General features: G+C 37.4%; 1 protein-coding gene across 9 annotated transcripts in view; it reads right to left on the bottom strand.

Moving 5' to 3' along the window:
* The window catches only part of ambra1a (autophagy/beclin-1 regulator 1a), a 155,349-nt gene that overhangs the window by 25,648 nt on the left and 102,284 nt on the right, over nucleotides 1-27,417 (bottom strand). For all 9 annotated transcript variants that reach the window (XM_036583962.1, XM_036583965.1, XM_036583963.1 and 6 more), the window contains 3 exons: nucleotides 17,963-18,102; nucleotides 5,404-5,514; nucleotides 1,243-1,460 (listed from right to left, as the gene is read on the bottom strand). In XM_036583962.1, coding sequence (XP_036439855.1) covers nucleotides 1,243-1,460; nucleotides 5,404-5,514; nucleotides 17,963-18,102 — 469 coding nt within the window. The remainder of the gene's footprint in view (nucleotides 1-1,242; nucleotides 1,461-5,403; nucleotides 5,515-17,962; nucleotides 18,103-27,417) is intronic.

Below are 27,417 nucleotides of genomic sequence, written 5' to 3'. Positions count from 1 at the left end.
TCTCTAATTATAGACAATTTGTTTAACTGTAGACAAATGAATACATAAGCTTTTTGAGATTACTCTGTGACCCTTTCCATCTTTATGCAAATTAACAATTATTGATTGTAGGTCTTCAGAGATCTCAGAGGCAAAACTATAAAAAATTGTGTCACTGTCCAAATTCTTATGGACCTGACTTTGTAGTAGTATGAAAAGTCAAAGACCAGCCTTCATTTATTTAGTTTTCAGTCAAGAACGGAGCAGATCCAATATGATCATTCATTTGCCTAAGATTAAGATTAAGATTAAGTGACCCTTATTAGTCCCACAACGAGGAAAATTGCACCTCCGCATTTAACCCATCTGTGCAGTGAAACACTACATACACACTAGTGAATGCACACACACTAGGGGGCAGTGATCACACGTGCCCAGAGCGGTGGGCAGCCCTATCTGCAGCACACTGGGAGCAGTTGGGGGTGAGGTGCCTTGCTCAAGGGCACTTCAGTCACGTACTGCCCGCTCAGGGGATTGAGCCGGCGACCTTCCGGTCACAGGGCTGGTTCCCTAACCTCCAGCCCATAACTACACCCTAAGGAAGGTCAAAGTCAAAGGAAAATAGATTAAAAAAGAACAGGAATTTTCAAAATTGGAGTTCAAAAAATGATTAAAAGACATAGATAAAATGGGACTCCTAACAAACATAAAAGACCTGGCAGACCACCAAAACTATTACCATCAGATAAATGGTACTTTCAGCTTTTTGAGAAAATCAAGCTCCACTCTTGCTTCAGACCTGATAAAATCCACAAGATGTCTGTCCATCATTCCACTGTGAGAATACAACTCAACACTACAGGTCTGAAAAGATGTGTAGCTGTCAAGAAGCTGCTTTAAAAGAAGGGAAAAAGGAAAAAAGACAATAAAGAAGAAATTTTTCAAATCAAACGAAGCTACCAGTGTTCTCAGAACAATGCATCGGCTACACCTGAGCCCAGACCTCGACGTCACCGAATGTGTTTGGGATTACTTAGATTGTGAGAAGCAGAAAATGCTAACAGTGAACTTTAGAGGTGTGGAAAAATATGCCTGCAGTCTTCTTGAAAAAACAAAGACAAGTCTCTTGAAAAGAAATGAAGCTGTAATAAAGACAAAAGGTGGATACACTAAATACTAAAAAAATATATTTAGTTATTTGCTCTGAAGGAATGTAAGCTGTATGTATGAATGTATGAGACTGAGACAACGTGATCATTTTACCTGGGACCTGTGACTCTTGCCTGGTGCCGGGTAAATGGAGGTCAGGCTCGGGGTCATGCTCAAAATCGCGGTCAGTCTGCGTCTCTGCATTCTGCAGCTGCAGCACCTGTGTTTGTGTACCTTGTGAAGTGACTGAGGGGGTAAGGTGTCGAGGTTGCAGGCCAATCGCGTTCATCAGGCCCATGTCTCTCTCCGGTCGCCAACCAGTCCGAGTGCTCCTACAAACAGTGGCCACCCACAGAATAAGTAACAGACAAAAGACTCTATAGGCCCTGTTCATGAAAGCTTCCTAAATACTTTGTATTCATATGCATATAATGGCCTCAAGAATTACTGGTACCCCTGGTAAAGAAGAGCAAAGACAGACAGAAAAAACATCCTATCAGCTCAATGTATACAGTGAAAGAAATCTAATCTTAAAGTAAAGAGATGGAGATGGATTTGGATCATTGTCCCGCTAAAAGATCCATTAGCAATCTGGCAGAGGGAACCAGAATATGATCTTAAATCTCCCAGTATTTGATGGAGTTCATGAAGCTATTTATACTAAGGCTACATCACCACAACATAACACATCCACCACCATCTTTAACTCTAGGAAGTATGGTCTCCTCTGACTGTTCTTAACACTATTTTACTGCCAAATCCACTATGCCAGATGCCTGAGCATAGTGTACTGGCGAGGGACACAAGGGGTAGTGTGAAGTTACCGCTTGAGCCCCGCACTCTGACGTGAGATGGTGTGAAGACGGTGGCTGAGCCCCATGCGTAGACGAGTGCCATGAGAGACAGGATGAGCCCAGATGGGGGGTGGGTGCAGTGACGGAGTGGCGGTGCAACTCCACTCTCTGCTAAGGTGCTCACACTGCCCTTAACAAGGAAGCTAAGGTCCAGTTTATACTGGTTTGGTTTCGGCAGCATGAACACCCTTAAAAGGTGTTTCATTTCATTTGTGTATTTTTCAACGTTTCAACCATTCTGCTTGCATGTCATCTCATTTTTATGCCCCAGTGAACAGAAAGTCATGGGTGACCACTTAAGAGTTCATAAAGATTTATGTAAAATGCCTTGAGTTTAACGGAATAATTTTTGTGTCTCATATGTTATTCACCAGGATTATTAGTGGTGCCTATAATCGTGACACTGCTTCTGATAAAAATCTTTACTTTTTTCAGTAATTTTACTGCTAGGTGAGATTTCAGTTTATTTTCATTATTTTAATCTTTATGAAAGGTGGCAACAACTTGGAAGGCTCTGTAATATTTATAACCTGAAATATATTTATAACAAAAGCTATACATACATACTTTAAAAGTACACCTCAAATGCAACTCACACAAAGCCATCTGAAACACCACTTAGCACCGACATCAATTCAGTTAAATTAGTACATTCTTGTCTAGGTAAGCAATTGCCCTTAAATCTAGGCCACAAATTATTTTGTTATTAAATCAGAGACACAGCCTCAGAATATGGTGAAGGCTTTCTGCAGAGGACAAGTACATTAACTGCCTCCTTTTTTTTTGTGCTAAACAGTTTAAACTTGGTGTAATCTAGGTCTATTTATTGAAAAAAAGGTTCTGTTCATAAGCATTTGCCAACAAATCTATGCAGAAGTGACCTAGAAAGTTTCATTTTCAGGAATCTAGACTTTTCTAATCTTTGATTTGCACAATTTAATCTATACTGTTAACTTCAGATATATTAAAAAGTTCATACACTTAAAAGGATCACAGTGCAATGCATTAGTAGGGGTTTCAAAACAAAGACTAATTACACATTTTTCTTGTATTTTTCCTCGAGGTATAATTATAACTTTGTATTTGTGCCAAAAAACAAAGTAATGCATTTTACATGATCATTTTCCAATCTATCTTAATTCATTAGAATTAAACAAGCTATTTTTATTACTGTGCCTTAAAGACTAATATATGTAAATGACCTTTGTTCCAATTGTCTGCCGTGTCTCATTCAAAAATGAGCCAAAGTGCTTCTTATAATGTATTCAGTACTTTGTTACTCTCAAATTTGCCACTATTAAATTACAAAAAATTGAAAAAAGTATATCACAATCATAGCAACAGTAGTAAATCATACTTCAAATCTCCTTGTTTATGACTGAGTAAACTGTTAAAGCAGATTATGCAGACAGCACAGCATGGACGTGCACTGAGAAAAGCGCACTCTGGTGTTGAATTCCCTTGTGAATCAGCTCTTTAGTGTGGACCTAAATATCGGTGGACTGTGTACCGAACTAAAAAAAAAGTTCAATAGGTCCGCATCAACCACGGTAGATCTGAAAGCAATCTTGGTTTAGCAATGTGGTAGTAAGAAATATTCAAACTGACATTTAGAAAATTCACACAGTACACTAACATAAACTGTGACTGTGCATTAGCTTGAGTATCGCAGTAAAAACACTTTTACCAGATCAGTGAACTGCAACACCAACTCACAAAGCCTTCACTGTCTGGGAAATGTTCTGCCTCCCAGCTGAAACGGACATTCTGTTTGGTTTTGAGTCTGTTTGGAGTTTGACTTTCTCTCTGTTTGTGTCTATTGGTTAGCGCTCAGTGTAGTTTAAATTCTTTATGATGTAAGCGATCTGAACTAAATCCAAAAGTGCTGGGTTGTCATGCCAGAACATTGGTGAGTCAAATCCATGCTCGCACCCGTGGTTACAGTAGCCCTGGATCATATTCAACGTGTATTGCCTTTTCCACTGTCCATTTGGTAAAACCAGCCGACTGACTGTAAAGGAATCGAAAGGTACGCTTTTTTCTAACAACATTGAGTTGTACCATGTTATCCTATTGAAACAAATAATCACATAAATATGAGGAGGCAGGAATGACTGTCTTATTCCGCTGTGCGTGATGCACATAATCAGTTGATCAGTCTCGCTCTATGTAATTCCTGTAGTGAAGGCAGGCATGATTGTGAAACCAATGACTTGAAACTAAATCTGTGCACATGCAATTTCTAAAGTAAATATCATCCTCTAAACTTCTTGAGTAAGATGCTAGATAAATGTGCTAAGTCAACCTGAAACTTCCACATAATGAGCAGATTTAGTTTAAACAACTGAACATTTATATGAATGCAAACATTTACATAAATGCAAACAAAATAGATCCACATAATTACAGTTTGCTCATGGATGAAGTCAAACACTTAAGAAATTCTTCAACAACTTACATGTTTACTTGCTCAATGGTGTGGTTTCAACCCTTATGAACAGTAAATGTGCTCAGAATACAGATTGACAGTCAGAACTTCACACTGCACCACTCATTATCATGTCTAAATGTAGGATAATAGGATAGGTTTACCAAAAAAAAAAAAACACGTCTCCTTCATGATAAAAACTCATGCATCTGGACAGCAAAATATTTACTACAGGTGGTGTGAGTTTGGGCTGAAATTGCTACGACCCTGGGTGTTTACTTCAAACATATGAAGTAATCTTATGATCACTTTTTATTCGCATGGAAAATTGATTATATAGTGCATATAAAGTAATGGTTTGATTCTGTGTAATTGTGTAAATATAAAGTGTTTTATACATGTAGCTACACCTTTAATCGGCCTATAAGATCTCACTTCTCTCACCAACTTTATTTTACTTCTCCTCCTGCTAATGCTGTCCCAGTATAGTAAGAATAGACAATGGTTAAAAGAATGGACCAAAAGACTTAAGATTCTCAGGGGAGGATATATAAAAACACAGACAGGAGCACCATTAAAAGAAAAAATAACTCCAGGATCCCATGTAAATTTAATCTTGTCCGAATAAGTCTAGAACTGTTTTTAGTGGAGTATGTTGCTAAAACATTTTTGTATTAAAAACCAGAGGCAAACCATGACTATTAGAGTTAGATCAACAATCAAAATTAGTTTAAAAACAAAAACCCCACCACCACCACCAACAAAAAAAACACGTCTGCGATAGTTTCTGCTCTCAGCTCCTATAGGATATCTCAAGCTTGTAAAACACATTCTAACAGTGACTAAAAAGGTAAGAATACATAGAGATGCCAGTGGTATTAGCAGACAGTGATGCATCTAGGACTTCTACAAGGCCTAAAGTGGGTTATGCAAAACTAGACTGTTAGCATTTTCATAGCAAAAAACTCAGCATTAAAAAAAGCTTAGACTCACCCTGTTCTCTCCCCACCCCTGCTGCTACTGGCTGCGCCCCCTCCACTGTTATTAATGTTGAACAAGGGCTCTGAGTGTTCTGTGGAGCTGTCACCATCAGTCTGCCCATTACTGTACAAATGCACACACAAAGACATACAGAGACATACATTAACATGCATAGAAAGCAATGTAGTCTCACATTTACTGGCATAAAATACTGTTGTACATTGTAAAACAATTAAATTACTGTAAGTATTTTTCCTTATCATAATAGTTTTCTTTGATGTAGTAGATAGATAGGGTTGCTCCGTTTCCCCTTTAAATGTCATTATAACGGCATTTGATTCCAGGTAGAAACTTGTTTATGGTGAGGCACAATGTTCATTTTAGGTGAAAATGAAATGAACTAGTAGAGAGAATGGCCCTGCATATAATTATGAGACAGAATGACTCTAAAATTGAATGATAACATGCAGAGGATAGCCTGGACATGGCAAGCCATTAGCGTTTTAAAGATAGAGAACACTTCAAGCATTAGCCCAACATTATGTGAAGTTGTCATGGGGCACTGCATTTTACCTAGAGGAGAAAATCTGGAATGAAAGAAACTTGTCAAACAAACTGTTTAGATAAATAAATCATCCAACCTTCTCTTCTGCTGGAATTATTACTAAGATTGTTAGTAATGTTTAATATCAACCCTGACAGTGAATGCAGTAAGGTCTGTTCTGGTATTCCATTCATTAAACTCCTGTTTGCAGGAAATAAAACTCTTTGTGTCCAGCATACACAGTGAAAAATTATGTGGGATGGTAAATGCATATATGCATATCAAATTGAATCCTTACAGTTACTGACCTAACATGAATTGTTGTTACTTGTGTTACTCATATGTCTCCAAAAGAGCAATATTAATTATGCACAATACTTGTAAAACATATATTTTGTCTCCATAGAACAAAAATCACAGACCACCCGTCAGAATGTCCATTATGTACACATTATTCATTTTTCAGCAACTGGAAAAACAGCACAAAACATATATTTAATAGAAAATTATACAGAAGCCTCAACAACTAAATATAATAGTAAAAGTTAAAGCATTTAATGTGTCCACCCTTTACCTTTATTACAGCTCTCATTCTTTACGGTACAAATGCTTTCAGTTTTTAAAGAAATCTGCAGAGATATTTTTCCACACCTCCATAGTTCAGTCTTAGACCTTGGTTACGTTTTCTGCTTGTCATGATCCATGTAACCCCAAACACATTTAATGATGTTGAGGTCTGGACTCCTTTGTGCTTAAAACACCAGCAGCTTCTTTATTTGATTAGCATTTTTTTTTGTCAATTTTCTTTTCTGTGATGTCTTCTTGTAATGGCTTTCAGTAATGGCTTCTTGACAGCTACACACCCTTTTAGAAGCATGGCTTCTTGAGCTTTCCTACAGCAGAAGGATGGACAGAAACACTTGTGGAATTTTCAGATCTGAAGCAAGAGTGGAGCTTCATTTTCTCAAAGATGAAAGTTTTAAGTGCTGTTTATCTGATGGTGACAGTTTTGGTGATTCACCAGGTCTCTGATTTCTCTATATCCTTTAACAGTTTTTTGGATGTCAGTTTTGGAAACTATTTTTTCACTGTTTTTCTTTTGACTTTCCCCTTCCTTACACAAGGGCATTATCTTACATCTCTGAAAAATCACTTGGAAATTAACAAACAGTGGTCTCTGACTTTTGCACAGTATGATCTGTGTCCTTGTATGTAATTTGTGCATGTGCTACTTGCACCAGCCAACTGCACAGCTTCAACTGTGAATGTAAGAAATGCTATGCAAACTCCATAAGCTGGGCAAGAAATCTGTAGAAACATCCAACCATGCTAATATTAAACTCTTGGCTAAAAATCAGACTTTGATTTCACTCAGAAATAGCTCTGTAAGAGTTACATTTTATTCACAAAGATTTTATTTTGAGGCAGCTGTTTTGTACCACTTCTGTGTTTTCCCTTCCAGTTCATACAGATTTGTTTAATTTAGAGAGTAAATTTGAACTAACAAAATGCGTAGTGAGATTACTTTTTCCAGGAGGTAATACATAAAGTAAATGCTACCCAGCAGTGCACTTATGCCTTATATTCATATTTCGATCTAAGTTTCAAACTTCACAAACATGCAACAAAAGTAATATTAAACTGTCACTGACTTATTGTAGCTGTTGTAACAACCTTGTATCTCCAAAACAGTACTTCTCACTGAAGCTCTGGAAGAAGCTTACAGTACCACATTCTCTTACAGCTCTTTAAAGAACAGAGAAAAAAAAGAAAAAAGTATTAAATTCTTCTTTGCTTTCGGAGGGCAATGGCTCACATGAAGTCAATGTACTCTAAACATGCAACAATAAATGACTCACACAATAAACCGAACATCATTAAAGATGACAATTTGCACATCTTTCTGAGATGTAGTCTGTAGGCAGAAGGTGGAGCTGAGTCATAATGTTGTTTCACATGTGATGTGGATATTTACACCTTTGGTGTTTCACTGCAGGGGATTAAGCTATGTGTGAATCTTAAAAGCTGATGAATTTCTATGCTTGTTTGTGTGCATGGCTCTATGTTGTTCTGTGCATGAACTGCTCCAAAACTGAGGACACTGAGGAAATTTTGCTGCTCTCACTTTTTTTTTAACAAAAAAAAAGTCAGCATTCACATGAATAAAAAAGACTGACCATTTGTTTACAGGAGCTTAAAGAGGTATAAAGAGCACTTCAGCCATATAGGGTCGCGGGTTTGACAGCATTTATGATTTTGTATACATTTTGTGTTTTCGTTCATCAGTGTCCTCTCACTATAAGGCCCAAAATACATCACAAAAAACATCAGGAATCTTTCCCCCAGCAATAAAGACATGCACTAAAGCATAGGCTAATTAACACACACATGATGCTTGGTTTCATAGCAGTAACGTTAGCTGTTTGGCTTTCTTCTACATTAGCCAACTAGAGGGTAAAAAATATTTCAGATAACCCACCCTCATGTATCCACCATAAAGCATTTGTAGTTTTTCAAACATTCCACCCACTTTCAACATATATCATCCGAAGGAGATCTTCCTAGTTTTTGACCAGAAAATCTCACTCTCTGAAATAATGTGGCACCACTGTAGGAGGTGAGTAAGCATGTTAAAAACGAAAGTGCCCCTTTAAGATTTGGATTAGGTTTAGAGGTAGTGTACGTTCACTACAAAAGATTCCATGTGTGTGTTTGTTTTGTACATTCTTAGGAAAAACAATCCTGACTTTTTAGAGTGTCTCGTTAGAGACACTTCAAGAGGATGGTTCTTTAGAGAGTCAATGAGATGTGAGAGTGTGAAGAACCTTTTTATAGTTCAAAGAATTTCTACATAAACTAAAGGTTCTAGAATGAACCCATACATTGTTACAGAACTTTTACATCTGTGAAGGCTCTTTAAGCCTTTAAAAGGCTTCCTCTCCCAGAAAGTTTCTTTCTTTCATTCTGCTCGCTGTTTACATTCAGCTGGACGCACGCACGAGCGATGCACAGAACCTGCTGGCCGTTCAGATGATGATCTGGACTCACTACTCCTCATTCTGGGATAATTTAACAGCACAAATCTAATGGAAGAATTGCCCAAACAGCATGTCACAACAGATGGGAACATTTTGGATCACTGTTACACCACTATTCACAATGCCTATTATGTCGTCACGCATGCAGCTCTCAGTCATTCCAACCAGTCTCATACACCTCATCCCCTCATACAGGCTGGTGAAACGGATTAAAGCAACAAAGAAGAAACACTTAGAAATGCAGAAAAGCCATATTGCTGCTAAAGTCCCAGCATCAGTCTGGAACAAGGTGAGAAAAACTCCCCTTGAACGACCGCCAGCTCAATAACGACCTGAATGAGTTCGACTGCAGATTTGAACACATAAAGGACAATCTTCAGACTTTCTCTGCCATCATGGACTTTTGAACACAGCAGGTACAACTAGGAAAACACACATCAGACCGCTGGACCCTCAGTACTGGTCTACCACTAGGTTGTGTGCTCTCACCCCTTCTCCTCAGTCTCTATACCAATGATTATGTCTCTAAAGAACCAGCTCTGAAGATCCTGAAGTTTGCAGATGACATCTGTGGGCCTAATAGCCAAAGGTGATGAATCTACCCACAGAAAGAAAGTCAAGCAGCTTGTCTCTTGGTGCAGCAGCAATCACCTGCTGCTCAACATACAAACGCCTGTGGAGATGGTGATGGACTTTAGGCGCAACCCTCACTCCTCCCCTACCCCCGTCAGCATCAATAGTTCTATGGTCTCCACTGTGGAGTCACTCAAGTTCCTGTGTACCACCATATCCAGGGACCTGAAGTGGGAGAGGAGCAGGGTTAAATATTTGCTTATCTTTTTGCTTGTCTGCCATACATGTGATGCATAAACAACACGATACATACAGTCAGGACCATAAGTATTTGGACAGTGACAATTTCTGTAATTTTGCCTCTGAACACTACCGCAATGAATTTGAAATAAAGCAAACAAGATGTGACTGAAGTGAAGACTTTTTGCTTTAAATCAAGGGATTTAACAAAAATATCACATTAACTGTTTTGGAATTACAGCTACTTGTTACACAGTGCCTCTATTTTCACAGGCTCAAAAGTAACTGGACAAACTGAAATAGCTATACATACAAGGATTATTTTAATACTTGGATGCAAATCCTTTGCATGGTGATGGCCTGAAGTCTGGAACCCACAGGCGTTGCCAAATGCTGAGTTTCCGCCCTTGAGATGCTTTGCCAGGTCTTTACTGCAGCTGTCTTCAGTTGCGGCTTGTTTGTGGGTCTTTCTGCCTTTACTTTAGTCTTTTGTAAGCGGAAAGCAAGCTCAATTGGGCTGAGGTCAGGTGACTGACTCACCCATTTAAGAACATTGTATTTCTTTGCCCTAAGAAGCTCTTAGGCTGCTTCTGCAACATTTTGGGTCATTATTATATATCTTTTATATTAAATATATATATAATATATAAATATATTATTTATTATCTATAATTTAAGGCACCGTCCTATCAGTTTTACAGCATTTGACTGAACCTGAGCAGAAAGTATAGCTCTGTACACTTCAGAATTCATCCTGCTACTTCTATCAGCAGTCACATCATCAATAAACACCAACGACCCAGTTCCACTGGCAGCCATACGTGCCCATGGCATAACACTGCTTCCACCATGTTTGACAGATAATAGAGTATGTTTCAGATCATGAGCCCTTACTGTCCTTCTACATACTCTTCACTTCCTATCATTCTAGTACAAGTTAATCTTGGTTTCATCTGTCCAAAGAATCTTGTTCCAGAACTGGGAGGGCTTTTTTAGATATCTTCTAGCAAAGACTAACCTGGCCTTTCTGTTCCTGAATGTTACCAGTGGTTTGCATCTTAAGGCAAACCTGCTATATTTACATTCATTAAATTGTCTCTTGACTGTAGACTTGACTGTTTGCCAACCTACTCTAGAATGTCTTTGACTTGTCAATTGGTTTTTCTTTACCCTGGAAAGAATTCTGCAATCATGCACTTTAGTTGTCATTCATGGTCTTTCAGGTCTTTTGGTGTTGAGCTTGCCAGTGCATTTCTCAGTTTTATAAATATACCAAATTGTTGATTTGGCCACTCCTAAAGTTTCTGCTATCTCTCTGACAGGTTTGTTTGTTTGTTTTTTGGACTAATAATGGCAACCTTCACCTTTTTGGAGGATGGAGGGTTTTGAGAGTTCCAATGAACAGCTACCAAATGCATAGTCAACACTTGGAATCAACTCCAGACCTTTTATGTCCTTAATCTTTAATGAAATAACAACGGAACAGGCCACATCTGGCCAAGAAACTGCACACCAGTCAACTGTCCAATTACTTTTAAGCATGTGAAAATGGAGGGAGTATGTAAAAATGACTGAATGAACAGTTAAGGCAATATTTTTCTTAAACCCCTTGAATTAAAGCTGTAAGTCTACACTTCGACCCCATCTTGATGGCTTCATTTCAAATCCATTGTGGTGGTGTACAGAGGCAAAATTACAAAAATTGTCACTGTCCAAATACTTATGGACCTGGCTCTATAAACTACTATTCATTTACATAATTAATTTTCTAAATCCTCTAAACTGCAAAACTACAAAAATGTATTTTTAGGTGACATTCAATATTAAAAGGTTTTGAGTTACATATAAATTATATATGGTAATTTTACAATATTTGCTTGTCAAGTTATCTACCTCACCACATTTCAGATATGACGCATTCTGGATAGTTTCTCAGTTCACTGAATCACTGACATCTACCAATACATCAAAATTTTTTTAATTTCTTTAAAGCTTCTTAGTGCACTAATTTGAAAGCTATGAAACTGCACAGGACTAGCAAACTTACTTGATTTATACATTATACAAGCAAACTAGCTTAAAATTAAAAAGATTGATTTCAAACTTATGAACCCTAATTACAAACCTGACAGTGGTGTATATGATATTAACACAATACCACATGCTGACGTTAAAAAATGTATGTGCAGGGTGTAGGGTTCAGAGGCTAAAATCTCAATTCAGGAAAACAGTATGGAATACAGAACAACAAGCAGATAAGAGCAAGCATCAAGGTGACCCCCAACCTAAACTCACTATCTATCACTGTCTCTTTCTACCTCTCTCTCTTTCTCCCTCTCTTCGGTGAGCAGTCTGGATGTTAGTGACAGAGAAAGAGCAGCTCTGCTCTGTTCTGTCAGAGACAAGCTGTTCCGCGTTCTGTGCTCCATGTTCTGTCGTCCCTCTCGCTCCACTCTCCAAGGACTCTCACAGTGCATTTCTGCACCTCATTAGCATAGCCCTGACAGTAGCAGAGCAGTAGGAGGGACGTTTTGCACCATGTGGAAATCTTTTTTTTTTTTTTTCAGTCTGGGTGTGCCATAGCTAAGCTCAGCAACGAAAGGGAAACAGTCACAATGTATACAAGGTTATCACACAATGAGGATGTTTCAATTTAAGCAGAAATGCTGAACAATGGCCAGACAACTGCTGGAAAGCAGAACAGGACAGAAAAGCTGGAGACGGCATCTGAACTGAAAAGTTCTTTAACGGTAGGACTTAGGACCTTATGCCATTAGTCATTTGGTAAATCTGTCATTGGAGCCTCTGTAGTTCATCCCATGTTGGTGTGGGTGATGCAATGATGGTCTTTTCTCCCTTTAGGCCATTACACACTTAAGAATGAATTTTATTAGACCAAAACTGCACACCAGATTTGACGTGATTTTTTTTTAATATCGTTTGCTCGTACCTTGCAAAAATACAGACAAACGGAAAGGCCTGTCCATAGCCTAGTTTGATTTGCTTCTGGAGACACTAGCACCACACACAACGAAGCAAAATACAAACTAATAACCTTCTGCCGTTTGTCAGAAAGTGAGAGTTGCTGGGACATCTAATTGGCCATTATGGTTGTCGAACACTGAGCTGCAACAGATCCTGTAGTTTGTATGAGGAGATGGGAGGAGTAGGGAGTGGGGTTGGAAGTTCAGTTGAGAGGTCATGGATTGCTTTAAAAAGGTGCATTAGACATGCAACTCAGGGTACATTTCCCAATAATGTTGGATCTTAGAATTAACAAATGTGTTAAGTCTTAAGCAACGAGTATCGTTTCATATGTACTCGTTAGACGGATTAAAAAAAAAAGCAACTCAGTAAGTTAAGAATAAAGCTATCATGAGGGGAGGGTGCTGCCTTAATAAAGTTTTGCCTTTGAGTTCAATCTAGACCCCTGGAAGGTGGAGACGGAGAGAATTGTGTCCAAATAGATGATAATCACATGCAATGTTTTCCACCTCCTCCATGATGTGCTTGTCAAACTGAAAAGACATTCAGCAATAGCTGATCCAACCATAGTCTAAAAAGGAGCACTATACGAAGTAATTTCTGCTGACTGCTATAATGATTTTTATCTTGAGGTTGCCAAACATGGGTCTGGGCATGTGCAATACAGGTCTGTTTCAGATTTTGTATTATTTTTAAGGTTCGAAATCTGGTTATGCTTAATGTGCAACAGAGGGATATTCATTGTGCAGTGCAAGTTGCAACTGTGATAGGAATAGGATATTTCACAAGCTTGACGTGTAATATAACAATACTACTGAACTCCATTCTCCACATACTCTCTATTTTACTTTTATTGATTGCATTTTACCTTTTTATTAACTTTAATTAATTAAAAAGGTAATAATTTAATAACCACTCTTCATTGTTTTTCTTTCTAGAAAATTGGCCATTATATTAAATATAATATCATAATATTCTTTATCTTTATAGCTTCCACTTTTTTTGGGAGACCTGCTTTCAGTTTTTCAAAGAAATCTGCAGAAGTATTCTTCTACACCTCCAAAGCTCATTCTTAGAAGTTGGCTGCATCTGCTGTCTCTCATGAACTAATTAATTCCAAAATGATGTTAAGGTTTGGACTCTGGGGTGGCCAGTCCATTGTTCTAAGAACACCAGCAGTTTCTCTTTCTCATTAACAGTTTCTTGACAGCTATGTCACTGAGCACTGAGTTGTCTTCTCACTTTCCCCTTTCTTATACAAGTGGATTATATCACATTTAATGTCCTCATCCATCCACCCATCCATCCATCAGCTCACATAATTCTGAAACTACTTTCAATACCTCCTCTATATTTTATGCTGATGTTTGGCATGGTGCAAATATTAAGTAAATAAGGTGCCAAGAAATTCAGATGAGGTGCAACACTAAAGCCAAGAAGTCTGGGTTGGAACACTTCCTTTTGATCTGACTTGTACAGTCACCGCACAGCTGCAAATGTGAGTTAGTGAAAAGGGCAATCACAAATGATGGCCCATGCCTAGTGTGTGAGCAACAGGCTGGTACATTCTCTAATGAGGGTCTCTGAGTGTGTGATGGTGGTGGTGGGGTATTTTACCCAGTGGTTTTATTTGAACACTAACAATCAACATCTCATGGCAACTGAACTTTTAGGGAAAACAAATGCTTGCAAGATTACTGACATAACCTGTCAGAGAAAAACAGATAAAAATAAACATGAAACAAAAAACAAGATACGGGATGCATCAGCTTGGGAGATGAGTCATATCTACACCTGTGAACTGTATGTATGCCTTGATGAGCAAATACATTTCAAACTCTTTCAGTGATCTTTTATATAAAGTCAAACATATTCCTATCATGAAAACAGCAGTACTCAATAAACTGAAAATATAAATTGCAACAAGATAAATTTCATATTTTGTGTGTGTTAATTTATTAATTAAGGATATTATTTTGTTTACAGAGGTTAAAGTATGTTTTGCTGCACTGTAGGATTTCTGCATGCCCAGTAACCTTGGTGATAATTATAATTCATCTGCAGTTTATAAACATCACCAAAATACAAAGACCGCATCAGCTAATTACTCACACACTGTGTAACTTACACAGACACTAAATATCTCTGAAGGGACACATGATTTGATTTAAATTGATTACAAGGTATATTCAAAATAAATAATGAAACAAAAAACATGTACAACAGGAACAGAAAATTATATGCCAGTCATCTGCCAATCAACTGCCTCTCTTGATAGAAGAAAAAAGACTGAGCTGCAATTTAATTGAGTTTACCTAGATTTACAAATACGCATTGACCACTTTATCAGGAACACCTACCATACACAATGCAAAAGTCGGAGACCATCTTTCATTTACTTCCAGTCAAACAGCAGTTAAGGGAGATTGCAATTATTTTTCAGAATTTCTGTATAATTAAACGATTAAGATGAAAAGAGAGTGGTTAAATGTGAAATGCTCAACTCTACAGAAACATATTGAGTCAAAATTGTTCACAGTGGTGGTGATAGGAACCAGATATCTGAAGTGTTCAATACCCCTAAAAGCTCCCGCACACAAAGTTGAAATGGTTATGAATATGCTGCCTGATAGCTGAGACATTGTTTTATGATAGTTTTATATAAAATTTTGGCCTAAAACATATTTTTAAAATCCTTTCATGGAAAAGTACATGCAGGGCCATGTAAGGCAAAATAGTGCCCAAAAATGTTTTCTTTTTTCCCAAATTTACCACTGTTTTACCATTATCAATACTACACATAAAACCTCAGTTGACACATGCAGGTTCACTGCAACCCCTGGTTCCTATCACCACCACTGTAAAGGAACATGAGTCGGCATGTTTCTCTACAATTAACCATTTCATAGCAAACCACTCCGAATGACTTTGTTTACATCTCAATGACAGAATTATGCAGAAATTTTGAAAAATCTGTGGAATTCCGCTTTAAGTAGAAGTTATTATTTTTTCAGTGTTAGGAAACAGAACACAGAATTACTCAAAAGCCTCAAAAACCAAAATTTTCAGTATTTAGTGTGTCCAGCTTTTATTACAGCTTCCATTCTTTCTTTGTTAGACTTGCTTTCAGTTTTTCAAAGAAATCAGCAAGAACATTTTTCCTTACCTCTTCAGTTCAGTCTTTGGACCGTTCAGAGTTTGGACCGTTCAGAGTTTCAACACTAGCAGCTACACTGTTTGAGTTGCAAATGTTGTGTTCTTTTTTGTCTATTTCCTTTTCTCAGTAACTGCTTCTTGACAGCTATGCATCCTGTCCGAACCAAAGCATTGAGCTGTTGTCTCACACCAGAAGGATGGACCAAAACACTTGTGCATTTATCTTGCTTATCTCTAAAGCAAGACTGGAACTGGATTTTCTTTTTTATCTCTCAAAGATGAAAGCTTTAAGACTATTTATCTGGTGATGACAGTTTTGGTAAGGAAAAATGTTCTTGCATGGTTATCGGGAGTCCTACTATCTATATATCTTTTAATAACTGAATAATTGAACACCAGTTCTGTTTTCTTCACTTCTTTTCCTTTGGTTTTCTCCTTCTTCATGCAAGTGGATTATTTTAAATCTAATCTTTTTAAAAATATCTCTTGAAAAATTAATACCTGGATTATTTTCACTTGAAATTAAATAAATCAGGGGTTGTCTATGACCTTTGCACAGTACTATATGTGCACTTTGTAGATAAACAAATACAATTTCATATGTACTCATTAGACGGATTAAAAAAAATCTTTTTTTTTTTTTTAATCCGTCGTTAGACAAACAATTTTAAAGTAACACTGGTGTGACTGAAACACTCCTCCCAACGCAACATAAACTCAACACCTAATACATGCATAAAGAAAGGACAGGGTTTAGGTCAGCCCCCCCTGTTTTGTCCACAGAAATGTGTATTACTGGAGCTTAAATTCTTATGTTCTTTTCAGCAGAGGGCAACACAGAGTTGCTGAATAGTCTGCCCAGCAAGAGAGAACAAGCTAACCACCAACACGTGTGTAATCTCATGTTACATGTTGTTATCTGTTCCTAACTTGCTTATGTTTATGTTCTTGCATTCCTTTCAAGACCTCAGTGTGCTAGAGCTTGCATCTGGAAAAAAGTCAAAGGAGCTGACTTTTAGCCATTGCCTGATTTCAACCTTTTGTCGTACATCATTGTTGTTTTCTCTCTTTTTTTCTCTTAACAATGGATGACTGAGGGCATTTGGCCTGTGTTTCATCTCATATATATTCCCCAGTGATTCAGGAAGACATGGCTGACCATTCAAGTGTTCTTAATTGCTCAGGTAACTTAAAAACATAAAATATGAATGGGAATATACTTTGGTTAGATTACACTCTTAAGAATTTCTAGGGGTGCCAAAAATTGTGGCGCACACACAGATTTGAGAAAAATATTTTTGTCATGACAAGATTTAGTTTTTTTCTTTCAAAAAGAACAAGTAATTAAGAATATTTTGTATAGCTCAATTTGCTTATGATTGCCAGGGGTGTCAATATTTGTGGAGGGCACTGTAGCTGTTTACTGTTTACGTTTACTATGTACCTACACTCATTGGCCATTTTATCTGGTATGAGTATCAGTTGCAGCAGCGTTGCTAAGGTTTAATAAAAATGTTCAGCCAACAGAGATTCTGTGGTCAGAAAGTGATCATTGGCAAAGGGCTAGATGATAACTATAACGTAAACTGTCCATGCAAAAAGATAAGCTCTAGTAGTCTTTAATTGTACACCTACAAGGGGTTCCAAAAAGGTAGGTGGGTCTAATAAAGTGGACCATAAGTTTACACAGCATGGAAAAAACTCCAAACGTGCCTGACACACTATTAACTAGCACACCACACATTATCATACCACTGCAATTTTACTCTCAGCACACCACACAAATAATATCTGGTCCACCATTGCGCTATAGTGGATCCTCCCAACTGTTGAGGTAGAGGGGCAGCATGATAAATTGTGCAGCAACAGATTGGCTACTGCCACTGACTGTATACCTACAATGTGCACCTGATAAATGACCAGTGTGTGTAGGGATAAGGTAGGTGTATTAATACACTGGCAAGTATACAGAAAAAGAGAAAGTGAGGGTTAGTGTGTTTGTGTGTGGGAGAGATATAGAGCAGTAAGCACTCACATGGGTCTGCAAATGACAAGGTCTCCTTTGTTTGTGCCGTATGCCAGGCCCATCCCGGGCTCAGGAAGCCAGCGGGCAGAGTTAATGCTGACGTGCCTGCGCTGATCTGTCCCCATTGGATAAACCACGTCAAACACTCTCTGCAATACACAATTAACTGCATATTAACGTCAACACAGCACAATATTCTGTAAACTTATATTGTACTTAAGCAGGACTGTTGTACAAATTTTTAAATTCAATGCTTTTTAATACATTTTTAAGACAATGACATAGCAAAAATAATACAAATTCAACAGCACAACAGTGCTATTTCTACTCAAACTAATTCAAAGTCTACTTTTAACTGACTGATCCTTGCACAGTCTTGTCAGTGTTTTTGACTTTGTTATCAGTTTTCCCGTCCTCTGGCCTTTCCTCACTGGTCAGTTTCCGACCACAGGACCACTGCTGGCTGGATAGTTTTGGTTTTAGAATTGAATTAGGGATGTCTGGATTCCTCCCCCTACTCCCTTGTCTTTCAATCAGAATGAGTCTTTTACTATAGAGCATAAGCCAATACTTTGTCTAATCCAGCCTTTGTGTTTTCATATAATGCATAATTTAGGTAAAATATGCTAGTCTGTCAACCTATACTACACTAAAAGTACTTCTTTTAGTGTGTGCATAATGTAACATTCTGGACTGATATGTTTAGATCCAGTTTTATTGACCTCCCTAATGATTTGGCTACTGGTTACTTTGATATGCAGTATTATATATTTTATATATAGAAGTTAAATACTTGTGTTTTTTTTGTGGAGCACTTATGGAAAATAACCAACTTATAGAGTCATGAACACAAAGATGTCATACTGCTGTAACTCGTTTGCAGTAGCCACTCCTTTCTTTTAGTTCATCGTGCATTTCTGCTAACATCAGTTTAAAACTGGTACGACACTCGTAATAGAAAAACATGTACATTCTACATGGTTTTGGCAGCATGTTATTTGCAACAAGTGGTAGAAAACAAACTCGAACAGCCACAGACTCACATTTTATGTGTTGCTGTTGAAAATATTACAAGTTTTCTTTTTTTTTTTTTTACCTTAAAGCTGGTTCAGACTGCATAAATGTAGACTACTTTGATCTCTTCTGAAAAGGCTGCAGTTTGTAGATTAAAATATGCTGAGATTGGACGTCTCTAAATTGAATTCTTCTGTTAGTAAAAAATAAGACAATTTCAGACATTTTGCAACTTAACTAAAATAAAACTTAGTCTGGCCCCAACCTGAGCAACAGTTATGAAACAGTTCAGATTTAAGAGCATTTAAAATGTTTTGAAATGCATGTGACCATATTGTAAAATTGCATTAGTGTTGTATAACAAATAACATAAGTCCTACCTGTTTATCATTTGAATTCTTGACAAATAATAAGAAGTGAAAATACGAATAATGCATGAAATTAGTGGTGCCTCAAAGTTGCATTACACTGTCTGTTGGCAGAAGCTGACATCAGGTGCAAAGCAGCAGACTTCTTCTAAATTGTGCATGTGCAGTTGCTACTGATTTTAGCATAGCAAAAATCTAGCTGTGTTGTACAATCGTGATTTTCAGAAGGGTGGTGAATACTCTTAGACTTACAATTAAATATGTTATCATATGATTCAATAGGGTATATGTATGATTTTAAAGCATGTTCGTTATTTAGTTTTGAAAAGCCCAGCCAGACTTTGAGTACAGCTCTTTGGCTGTGTCATGTCTGTGCACTTCTCTCTCAGTTCCCGGGGTCAAACAAATAAAGACATTTGCTGGAATAACATTTTTGCACTTCAGCGTGAATAGGTGAAGATAAGCTGCTGAATTTGGAATAGATGGCTATATGTAAATGTATTGGTCTTCATGTAAACATTGATAAAATATGGAAATGTAGCTTTACTCCCCAGTCCATTCAGTCCTCATATTGATCCTTATCTGAAAAAATAGCTGGCTTTGAATTCATTGTTTTTGTGATGTGAAAACCAATGCATTTACATCTGTCCATCTATTCAGCCTCAACTAAACTGGTAGAGCTTAACCGCTGTAGGCTGAACAGATGGATATATGTAAAGGCATTGGTTTTAATGACATCACAAAAACAATGAATTCATAATTGGTTGTTTTTTTCAGTTTAGTTTCTGGACTGTATGGACAGAGGAATGAACTGTACATTTTGAAATTTTGAAAATGTTAATATGCTATTTCAAACTCTTATTTCAAAACAGCAAGGAAATCATAAAATTACACTATATGTGCCCTTTAACTCCAGGTGTGCTGAACATTTATGAACATTTATATTTACTACTCCTTAATGCTAACCCAGGTAGGCATAATACGAATTTCAGCATTTTTACACATATAAGAAATATTAATGCTATATAATGACTAATACCACCTTTATTGAAGGAAAAAAAATGTTTTCCATTAGAAGTCAGCTGCTATTCTTTTAAAAACTCAATATATCCAAAATTATAACAAATGGACATACAGCATTTTGGAATGAAACTCTTCATATGTAAATAAAAAAAAACCTTGTCATGAACCCACATTCATATATATTCATATTATACATATACATACATATACATATTGGTGATTCTCTAAATCGAATCACTGTAAAAATGTAAATTTCACAACACATTGAATCATTTCCTGAAACTGCAATCATTGTCAGATCAGAGATTTACAACCATGCTTAAAATAAATTCTTATCTATTCATTAATTAATTCATTCATTCATTCATTCCCCAGACTCTTGCAGTAGCAGAGACAGTCTCTTCGTCACACTGCTATCTCTTGGTGTTCTATTCTTGCTGTTCCTGTCTGTCAACCACAACATACAACTCACAGTTCACTGACTCTGGAAAAAGAAAATAGGACAAATATACATCTGCCAAAAAGAGAAACCAGTCCCATTCATCTGTAGATGCTGAATTGCTCTCTCACTCTTCCTCCCTGCTTGTTCACACACTCTCTCTCTCCCCCTCACTTTCTCTCCTCTCTTTCTCTCTCTCTTCAAGACAGTGGAAATTTAGGACAGGAATAAAAGCCGCCAAGGTTGGCAGTTCAAAGAGAGTCTTTAGGGGGGAGGATGTGTGTGTGTGTTGTGTGTGTGTCTGGGTGCAGCAGATAGTGCGAATGTTTTTGGCCCAGTAGTGGTGACGTTACACTGAGAAGTGTGTCAGGCTCAACTGAAGCTGTCTGAGTATGTGTGTATATAGGGGATGCAAAATTAACAGTGCACTAATTAATCACAATTTTCACCTGTGTCTTTTAAGATTGTGCAAAATACATTAAAATGTATGAAATATATTTAGAAATACAGAGTATGGATGCTGCTATAGGCATTCTGATCATTTTTTCCAGCCTCTGAGAAAATTTCAAGAATATATTAAATCACCTTTGATTAATAAATCACTTTAATGTTTTCTGTTAAAATAACTGCAGCTGTCTATGTGTATATGCATCTGCTCTCTCAAAGCGCATATGATGCCTAATCAGTCTCCAGTTCTTCTCCAGCAACATTCACTAGAGATGGCCCTGATCTGATACCGGGTATCTCTACAGGGCTGATATCAGCAGAAAAGGGGAAACAAGAATGAATCTGAATCTGAATCTTGTCATTTACAAGCAGAGCACCGCCCTGATGCTAGAAATATCACTAATATCAGTGATGTTAGCACTGGAGGACACCTTCAGCAGACTACGCTGGACAGCGCTTCCAATAAAACCGTGGATAAATTAACAAGCAGCAAACTAACAAAAGCAACAACAAAGTGAAAAGAAATAATTCTCCTACAACCTCATTTCCAAAAAAGTTGAGACACTGTGCAAAATGTAACAGTATAACATGTACAAATCATTTAAAAACTCTATACACAAAGACACACTTTTCTTAAACCGCTTATCCTTCTCAGTTGCAGGGGTAGCTGGAGCCTGTCTCAGTAGGCATTGGGTGGATTTAAACTTATATAATTGAAAATAATACAAAGACAACTTATCAAATGTTGCAACTGAGAATTTTTTTAAATAAATGCCCATTTTGAATTTGATGCCTGCAACATGTTTCAAAAAAGTTGCGACAGGGTCAACAAAAGACTGGTGAAGTTATGTAATGCAAAAAACACCTGGTGGAACATCTCACAACTAATTGTTGGCTGTGATCTTAGAGACCTCAGGCAGCACTGCATTAAAAAAAGATACAATTCTATAGTGGAAATCACTGCATGGGCTCAGAAAGACTTCTGAAAACCACTGTCTGTGAACTTGCATCCACGCAAGCTAAAACTCTACCAAGCAAAGATGAAACCATGTATAAACAGGATCCAAGAAGGCCGCTGCCTTCTCTGGGCCAGAGTTCATTTAAGATGGACTGAGATGAAGTGGAAAAGTGTCCTGTGGTCCAACAAATCAAAATTTTAAATGCTTTTTGGAAATCATGGACGCTGCTTCCTCCAGGCTAAAGAGGAGAGGGACCATCCAGCTTGTTACCAGTGCACATGGCATGAGCGACCTGCACATCTGTGAAGGCAACATTAATGCTGAACGATATAAACAGGTTTTGAAGCAACATATGCTGCCAACCAAACAACATCATTTTCAGGGAAGGCCTTGCTTATTTCAGCAAGACAATGCCAAATCACATTCTACATGTATTATGACATGGCTCTGTAGTAAAAGAGTCTGAGTGCTAAACTGGCCTGCCTGCAGTCCTCACCTGTCACCCACTGAAAACATTCGGCACATTTTCAAACAAAAATATGACAAAGGAGAGCCCGAAACTGTTGAGTAGCTGAAACCCTGTATCAAGCAAGAATAGAAAAACTTTTCATTTTCAAAACTAAAGCAATTGGTCTCCTCAGTTTCCAAATGCTTACAGAGTGTTGTTAAAAAAAGAGGTGATGCAACACAGTGGTAAACATGACCCTGTCTTTTTTTAAATGTGAATCATCAAATTCAATATGGGCATATATTTAAAAAAAAAAACAATAACATTTCTCAGTATCTGATATGTTAACTTTGTACTCTTATTAGTTAAAAAAGAGGAACATTACTGAATTCTGCTTTTATTTACATTTTACACAGCATCCTAACTTTTTTGGAAACGGGGTTGTAGGAACAAGATTATGAGAGTAAGATGGCTTTGGAGGATTTGGAACATGTACCTTCTGTTGCTCTCACAGGATGTTGTTTTAAAATATTGGAAACGGCAGTTCACCTTATTTCCATACTCAGTCTGCGTTCTTGTGTTTTTTATGTTCAGGTTCAAGTTGAATTACTGAAAGTAATAAATACATTCCGATAAAGCTAATTTTGTTCACTCATATATAAATATATAAATGTAAAAAAGGGTAATTTTAAAGCAAATAAGACAAAAGCAATTAATTGTGATTAATTACACAAAGTAATGCAGTTAATCTACTTAACTATTAATAATGTCATTTTTTAAAAATTGTTAGTTTCAAAGTTTCAAAGCTTAGTATTTTTTTAAAGAAGAAATATTGGATTTCAAAATATTGGATTGGCAAATGCTTTGATACAATATTGAACTATACATATGTGAGTAGAATGTAATGGCAGACATTTCTGCTCCATGCTCTAAGCATTCTGTAATCACTCCACTCCAACTCCGCTCGCTTTTCACTCACACATCAAGAGAAAAAACGCTCCATGTCCACTCCGTATGATTCATTCTTATATTTATTTTATGTCTTGAATGTATGAACAAAACACTATGCACTTTATTTCATGAATTATATAATTTATCAGCATTAGTAAACAAACTAGTTCTGTGCTAGCAGGCTTTTTTCTGTAAGCATAGGTTTGAAACGATGGTCCAATCACAAGTCAGAAAACTGCTGAGGGTAAACAAATGCACATGCTTTTAAGGGGATGTTCTTTATCATTTGTGCAGTAAAATTGACGACATGCGAGCTGTAGCAGTCACGCTGCATCACTCACGTCACGCAGAGCTAGTGTGGTGATAAGTACTGTCTGGCTTGGAAGATGTAGTGGTACTGGAGCTCCAAGCAAAATCACTCTGCTCTGCTCCCACTCTGCACCACTCAAATACTGTGGCCCCTGCTGTTTGTGTTTAAAACACAGGTTACCAATAACTTGGAATGCTTTACATTATAGGTTGTGCAGCATAACGTTCTATGTCACTTCATATTCACTTACACCTGATACTATGGCTATGTTCATTGTTATATGGCTCACCAAATATCCTGCTGTTATATTGTTTTCATTACAGTGACACAATGATCCAGCTTTCAGTGATTTTTAATCCATTATCAAACATTTCCTTATGGTGAAATGAGAGGCAATTCAAAATGTTTTAAATGCGACCAGTGGATGGTGTAGGTCTGCACTTTCCCTCTGCATAGCCAGTAAAAATAACTAAATAGACCTCTGAAGTTACATCATCATTCTGAATTCGATGTCATTCCCATATTAGGAACTAATAATAATAATAATAGGATCTAAGCTGGTTTTCTCTATGACAAAAAGGAATGGCATTTTTAAAAAATGCTGCTATCGTGTCCTGCGGTAAACACATATTTTCCAGAGCTGATACATTTTGCCGCACTGACATTTTGCCACGAATCATCATCCAGGTCCTTTGAATTACAAGGTTGTTAAAGAGCCAAAATATGAATATTGCAACATAAAAACTCACACTGCTGTGCACTGAATTACTTTCACAAGATTTAAAACCTCATTAGAGCACTCCACAAACCAGCAAGCTTTGTCAAATGTGGTAGTTAAGTTGTTATTGCACTGGTAGGCTACAGTTGCTAGTGCTGGCATATAACAGTGGTGAATTTTAATAGTAGACTTGCTTTCATGCAACGTCATTTCAGTGCACAGGAGTGTTACCTTGTATGTAGCAAGAGTGATATTTTAGCTCCTCAACCTTATTATTCATGCATGCCGCATTATTCATATTTTGACTAAAAAAAACATCGTAATTCATTTAATTCAAGATTTAACCAGATGCCTCACAGTCTCATCATGCATGCATACAAACATAGCAGATAAAGCATCACAATTAGCTGCCCCAAAAAGAAAAAGAGAGAAAACAGCTATGTCAAAAACAACATTTTCTGTAAGCAGATGCACTGATGTCTTAACCTCCTCCCTTCTCTGTTCATCTGCCCTCCGTGTAAACAATAATGACTGTTATTATAAAGCTTTATCTGTGTAGATGCACCAAATATTCTCATAAACCCATAAGATTTACAATATCACTTACAACAATGGAAGCATTGCTCAAAATGAGTAAACAATTAATACATGTCTGTAAAAACAAATATTCCCAAAAACAGACGATAGGGATATGAACTCTCACTTGCATAAACCCCACAGTGTGAGCAGCGGTGTTGCTATGGCTACAGTAAAATCATGTGGCCGGTGGGTGCAGCGAAACAGCTAATATTTGTAGTGGTTAATATCCATTTTGTGCATATATATCCTCCTTTGTGTTTCATTCTGGAAATGCTTTTAGAGTACAAGATAATTCAACAATGAATTTATTTAAAGAAACATATTGTAATGAGTTAAGCCTGCAAAACTCTGCATTCTCACACACAGTGACAAACAAGTGTTCTTTTTCATAACAGCAATAACAACCATGCTGAATGTGTTATTGCAGCACATTAATACTGTTCAAGCTATGCATGTGAGTTACAATGACTGAGAAAAATAGCTCATGCTTGGAGTGATGATATAACCAGAATTCTGAACATATAAGAACATATAATCACACAGGAATTCTGAGCTATAGAGCAATAGCATCAACATCAAAAGTCTTATGCCTAGTAGTGGCAGTATGGCCAAAAAAATGTATCACAGTATAGCTAAAAAACTAAAATGTCTGATGTTTCCATTATATATATATATATATATATATATATATATATATATATATATATATATATATATATATATATATCATAGTGTACATATGCTAGGTTAAGGGCTAACCACAAGAGACTGGACACTGGTTCCATCTTTCTCCATATTTCTTCACATTTGTCCACTGCTTTCTTCATATTTGTCCACTGTCAAACCACACTAATACTCATGCCACAGTGTAGTTTAAATGTTAAATAGTCATCCTGCCTAGATACAACTAACTTTACTCTGACAATTCCTGACATCTACTGCTGCACAACTTGTCAGCCCCCTTCTACCGAATGCATCAATAGAAAGGCAACAGAAAGGTCAACAGATATTTATATGGTGGCCTATTCTTATATCTCTGTAAATATGTAAGTGTATCTACATCAAGATGCAGAAAAGGGGTATACGGATCAGCACAACCCACGTCCATGATGTGCACGTCTCCAGTAGTGACTCTACTTAAAAACTGCACCTGATACAATCATACCAGATAAACTGGCCAATGAGTGAAGGTAGATGGTGTAGTCAACTGTGTAATAGCTATAAACTGAAGACAGGACCACCCAGCGAGTGTGGCTTTCAGGATCACGCAAAATCAAGGGTGAAGGCTATTGCGAGCACTACTGGTGAGAGATCCTGAAGAGAATGCATGAACATCAACAGGAGCATGCTGGGCACAGATAACATTCAACATGTAACTTCAGATTACACACACGTGCTGGTAGTTAGCTTGTTCTCTCTTGCTGGAAAGGCTACTCAGCAACTTCCTAAAGCCCTCTACTAAAGAGAATTCGACTGAAGAGGATTTCAGGCTCTAGTTATACATGCTTCTATGGACAAAACAATGGGTGCCAACCTAAATCTTGACTTTGTCTGCTTGGCTACCTTTAGGCACGTACTTTAAGCCCATAGCAGTGCTAAGGCACAAACATGGGCAAATACACACAAACAATCAGTGCTTGGTGTTCTGCCCTGTTTGTGTGTCCCTTTAGTCAAAGACATGTATTTGGGTGTATTGGGGCGAGAGAAGCACCGAGGAGAACAGGAGGGAAATTAGCCCCTCCTGTTCCAAATCTCCAAAATAAATCCATGCTGAGCATCAGTCGGAAATCCCATCGCGCAGAGGGCTTATGAAAACAGCAGCCAGGAGCCCCCCCCACAGCTCACTCCATTAATGCTTCTGACTCGACTCAACTAAACTCTCTCTCCTTCTTTGTCTCCCTGCATGTTTCTCTCTCAGTATATAGGTCACGATCCTAATCAAAGGCCTTTCTTAGACATTGTTCTACTCTTCTGCAGTACATGCACTGCACCGTTGTGGGTACAAGAGGTTTTGTTGTCCTTTAAATATATCCAATTCACCCCTATCTGGCACTTACTGATACTATGATGTCAATAAAACTCAGCATACAATGTGCTGATGACAGACTTTGTGTTGCTAAACAATAAACTACCAATGTCTGAACCAAAGGCTATACTAATACTTTAAAAACAGGGGCAACTTCTTCATTTTACAAGCTTCAGAGTCCA

Source organism: Colossoma macropomum, unplaced genomic scaffold, assembly GCF_904425465.1.
Source record: "Colossoma macropomum unplaced genomic scaffold, Colossoma_macropomum, whole genome shotgun sequence".
In the NCBI taxonomy this organism is placed as follows: Eukaryota; Metazoa; Chordata; class Actinopteri; order Characiformes; family Serrasalmidae; genus Colossoma; species Colossoma macropomum.
This window is presented reverse-complemented; position numbering and strand designations above follow the sequence as displayed.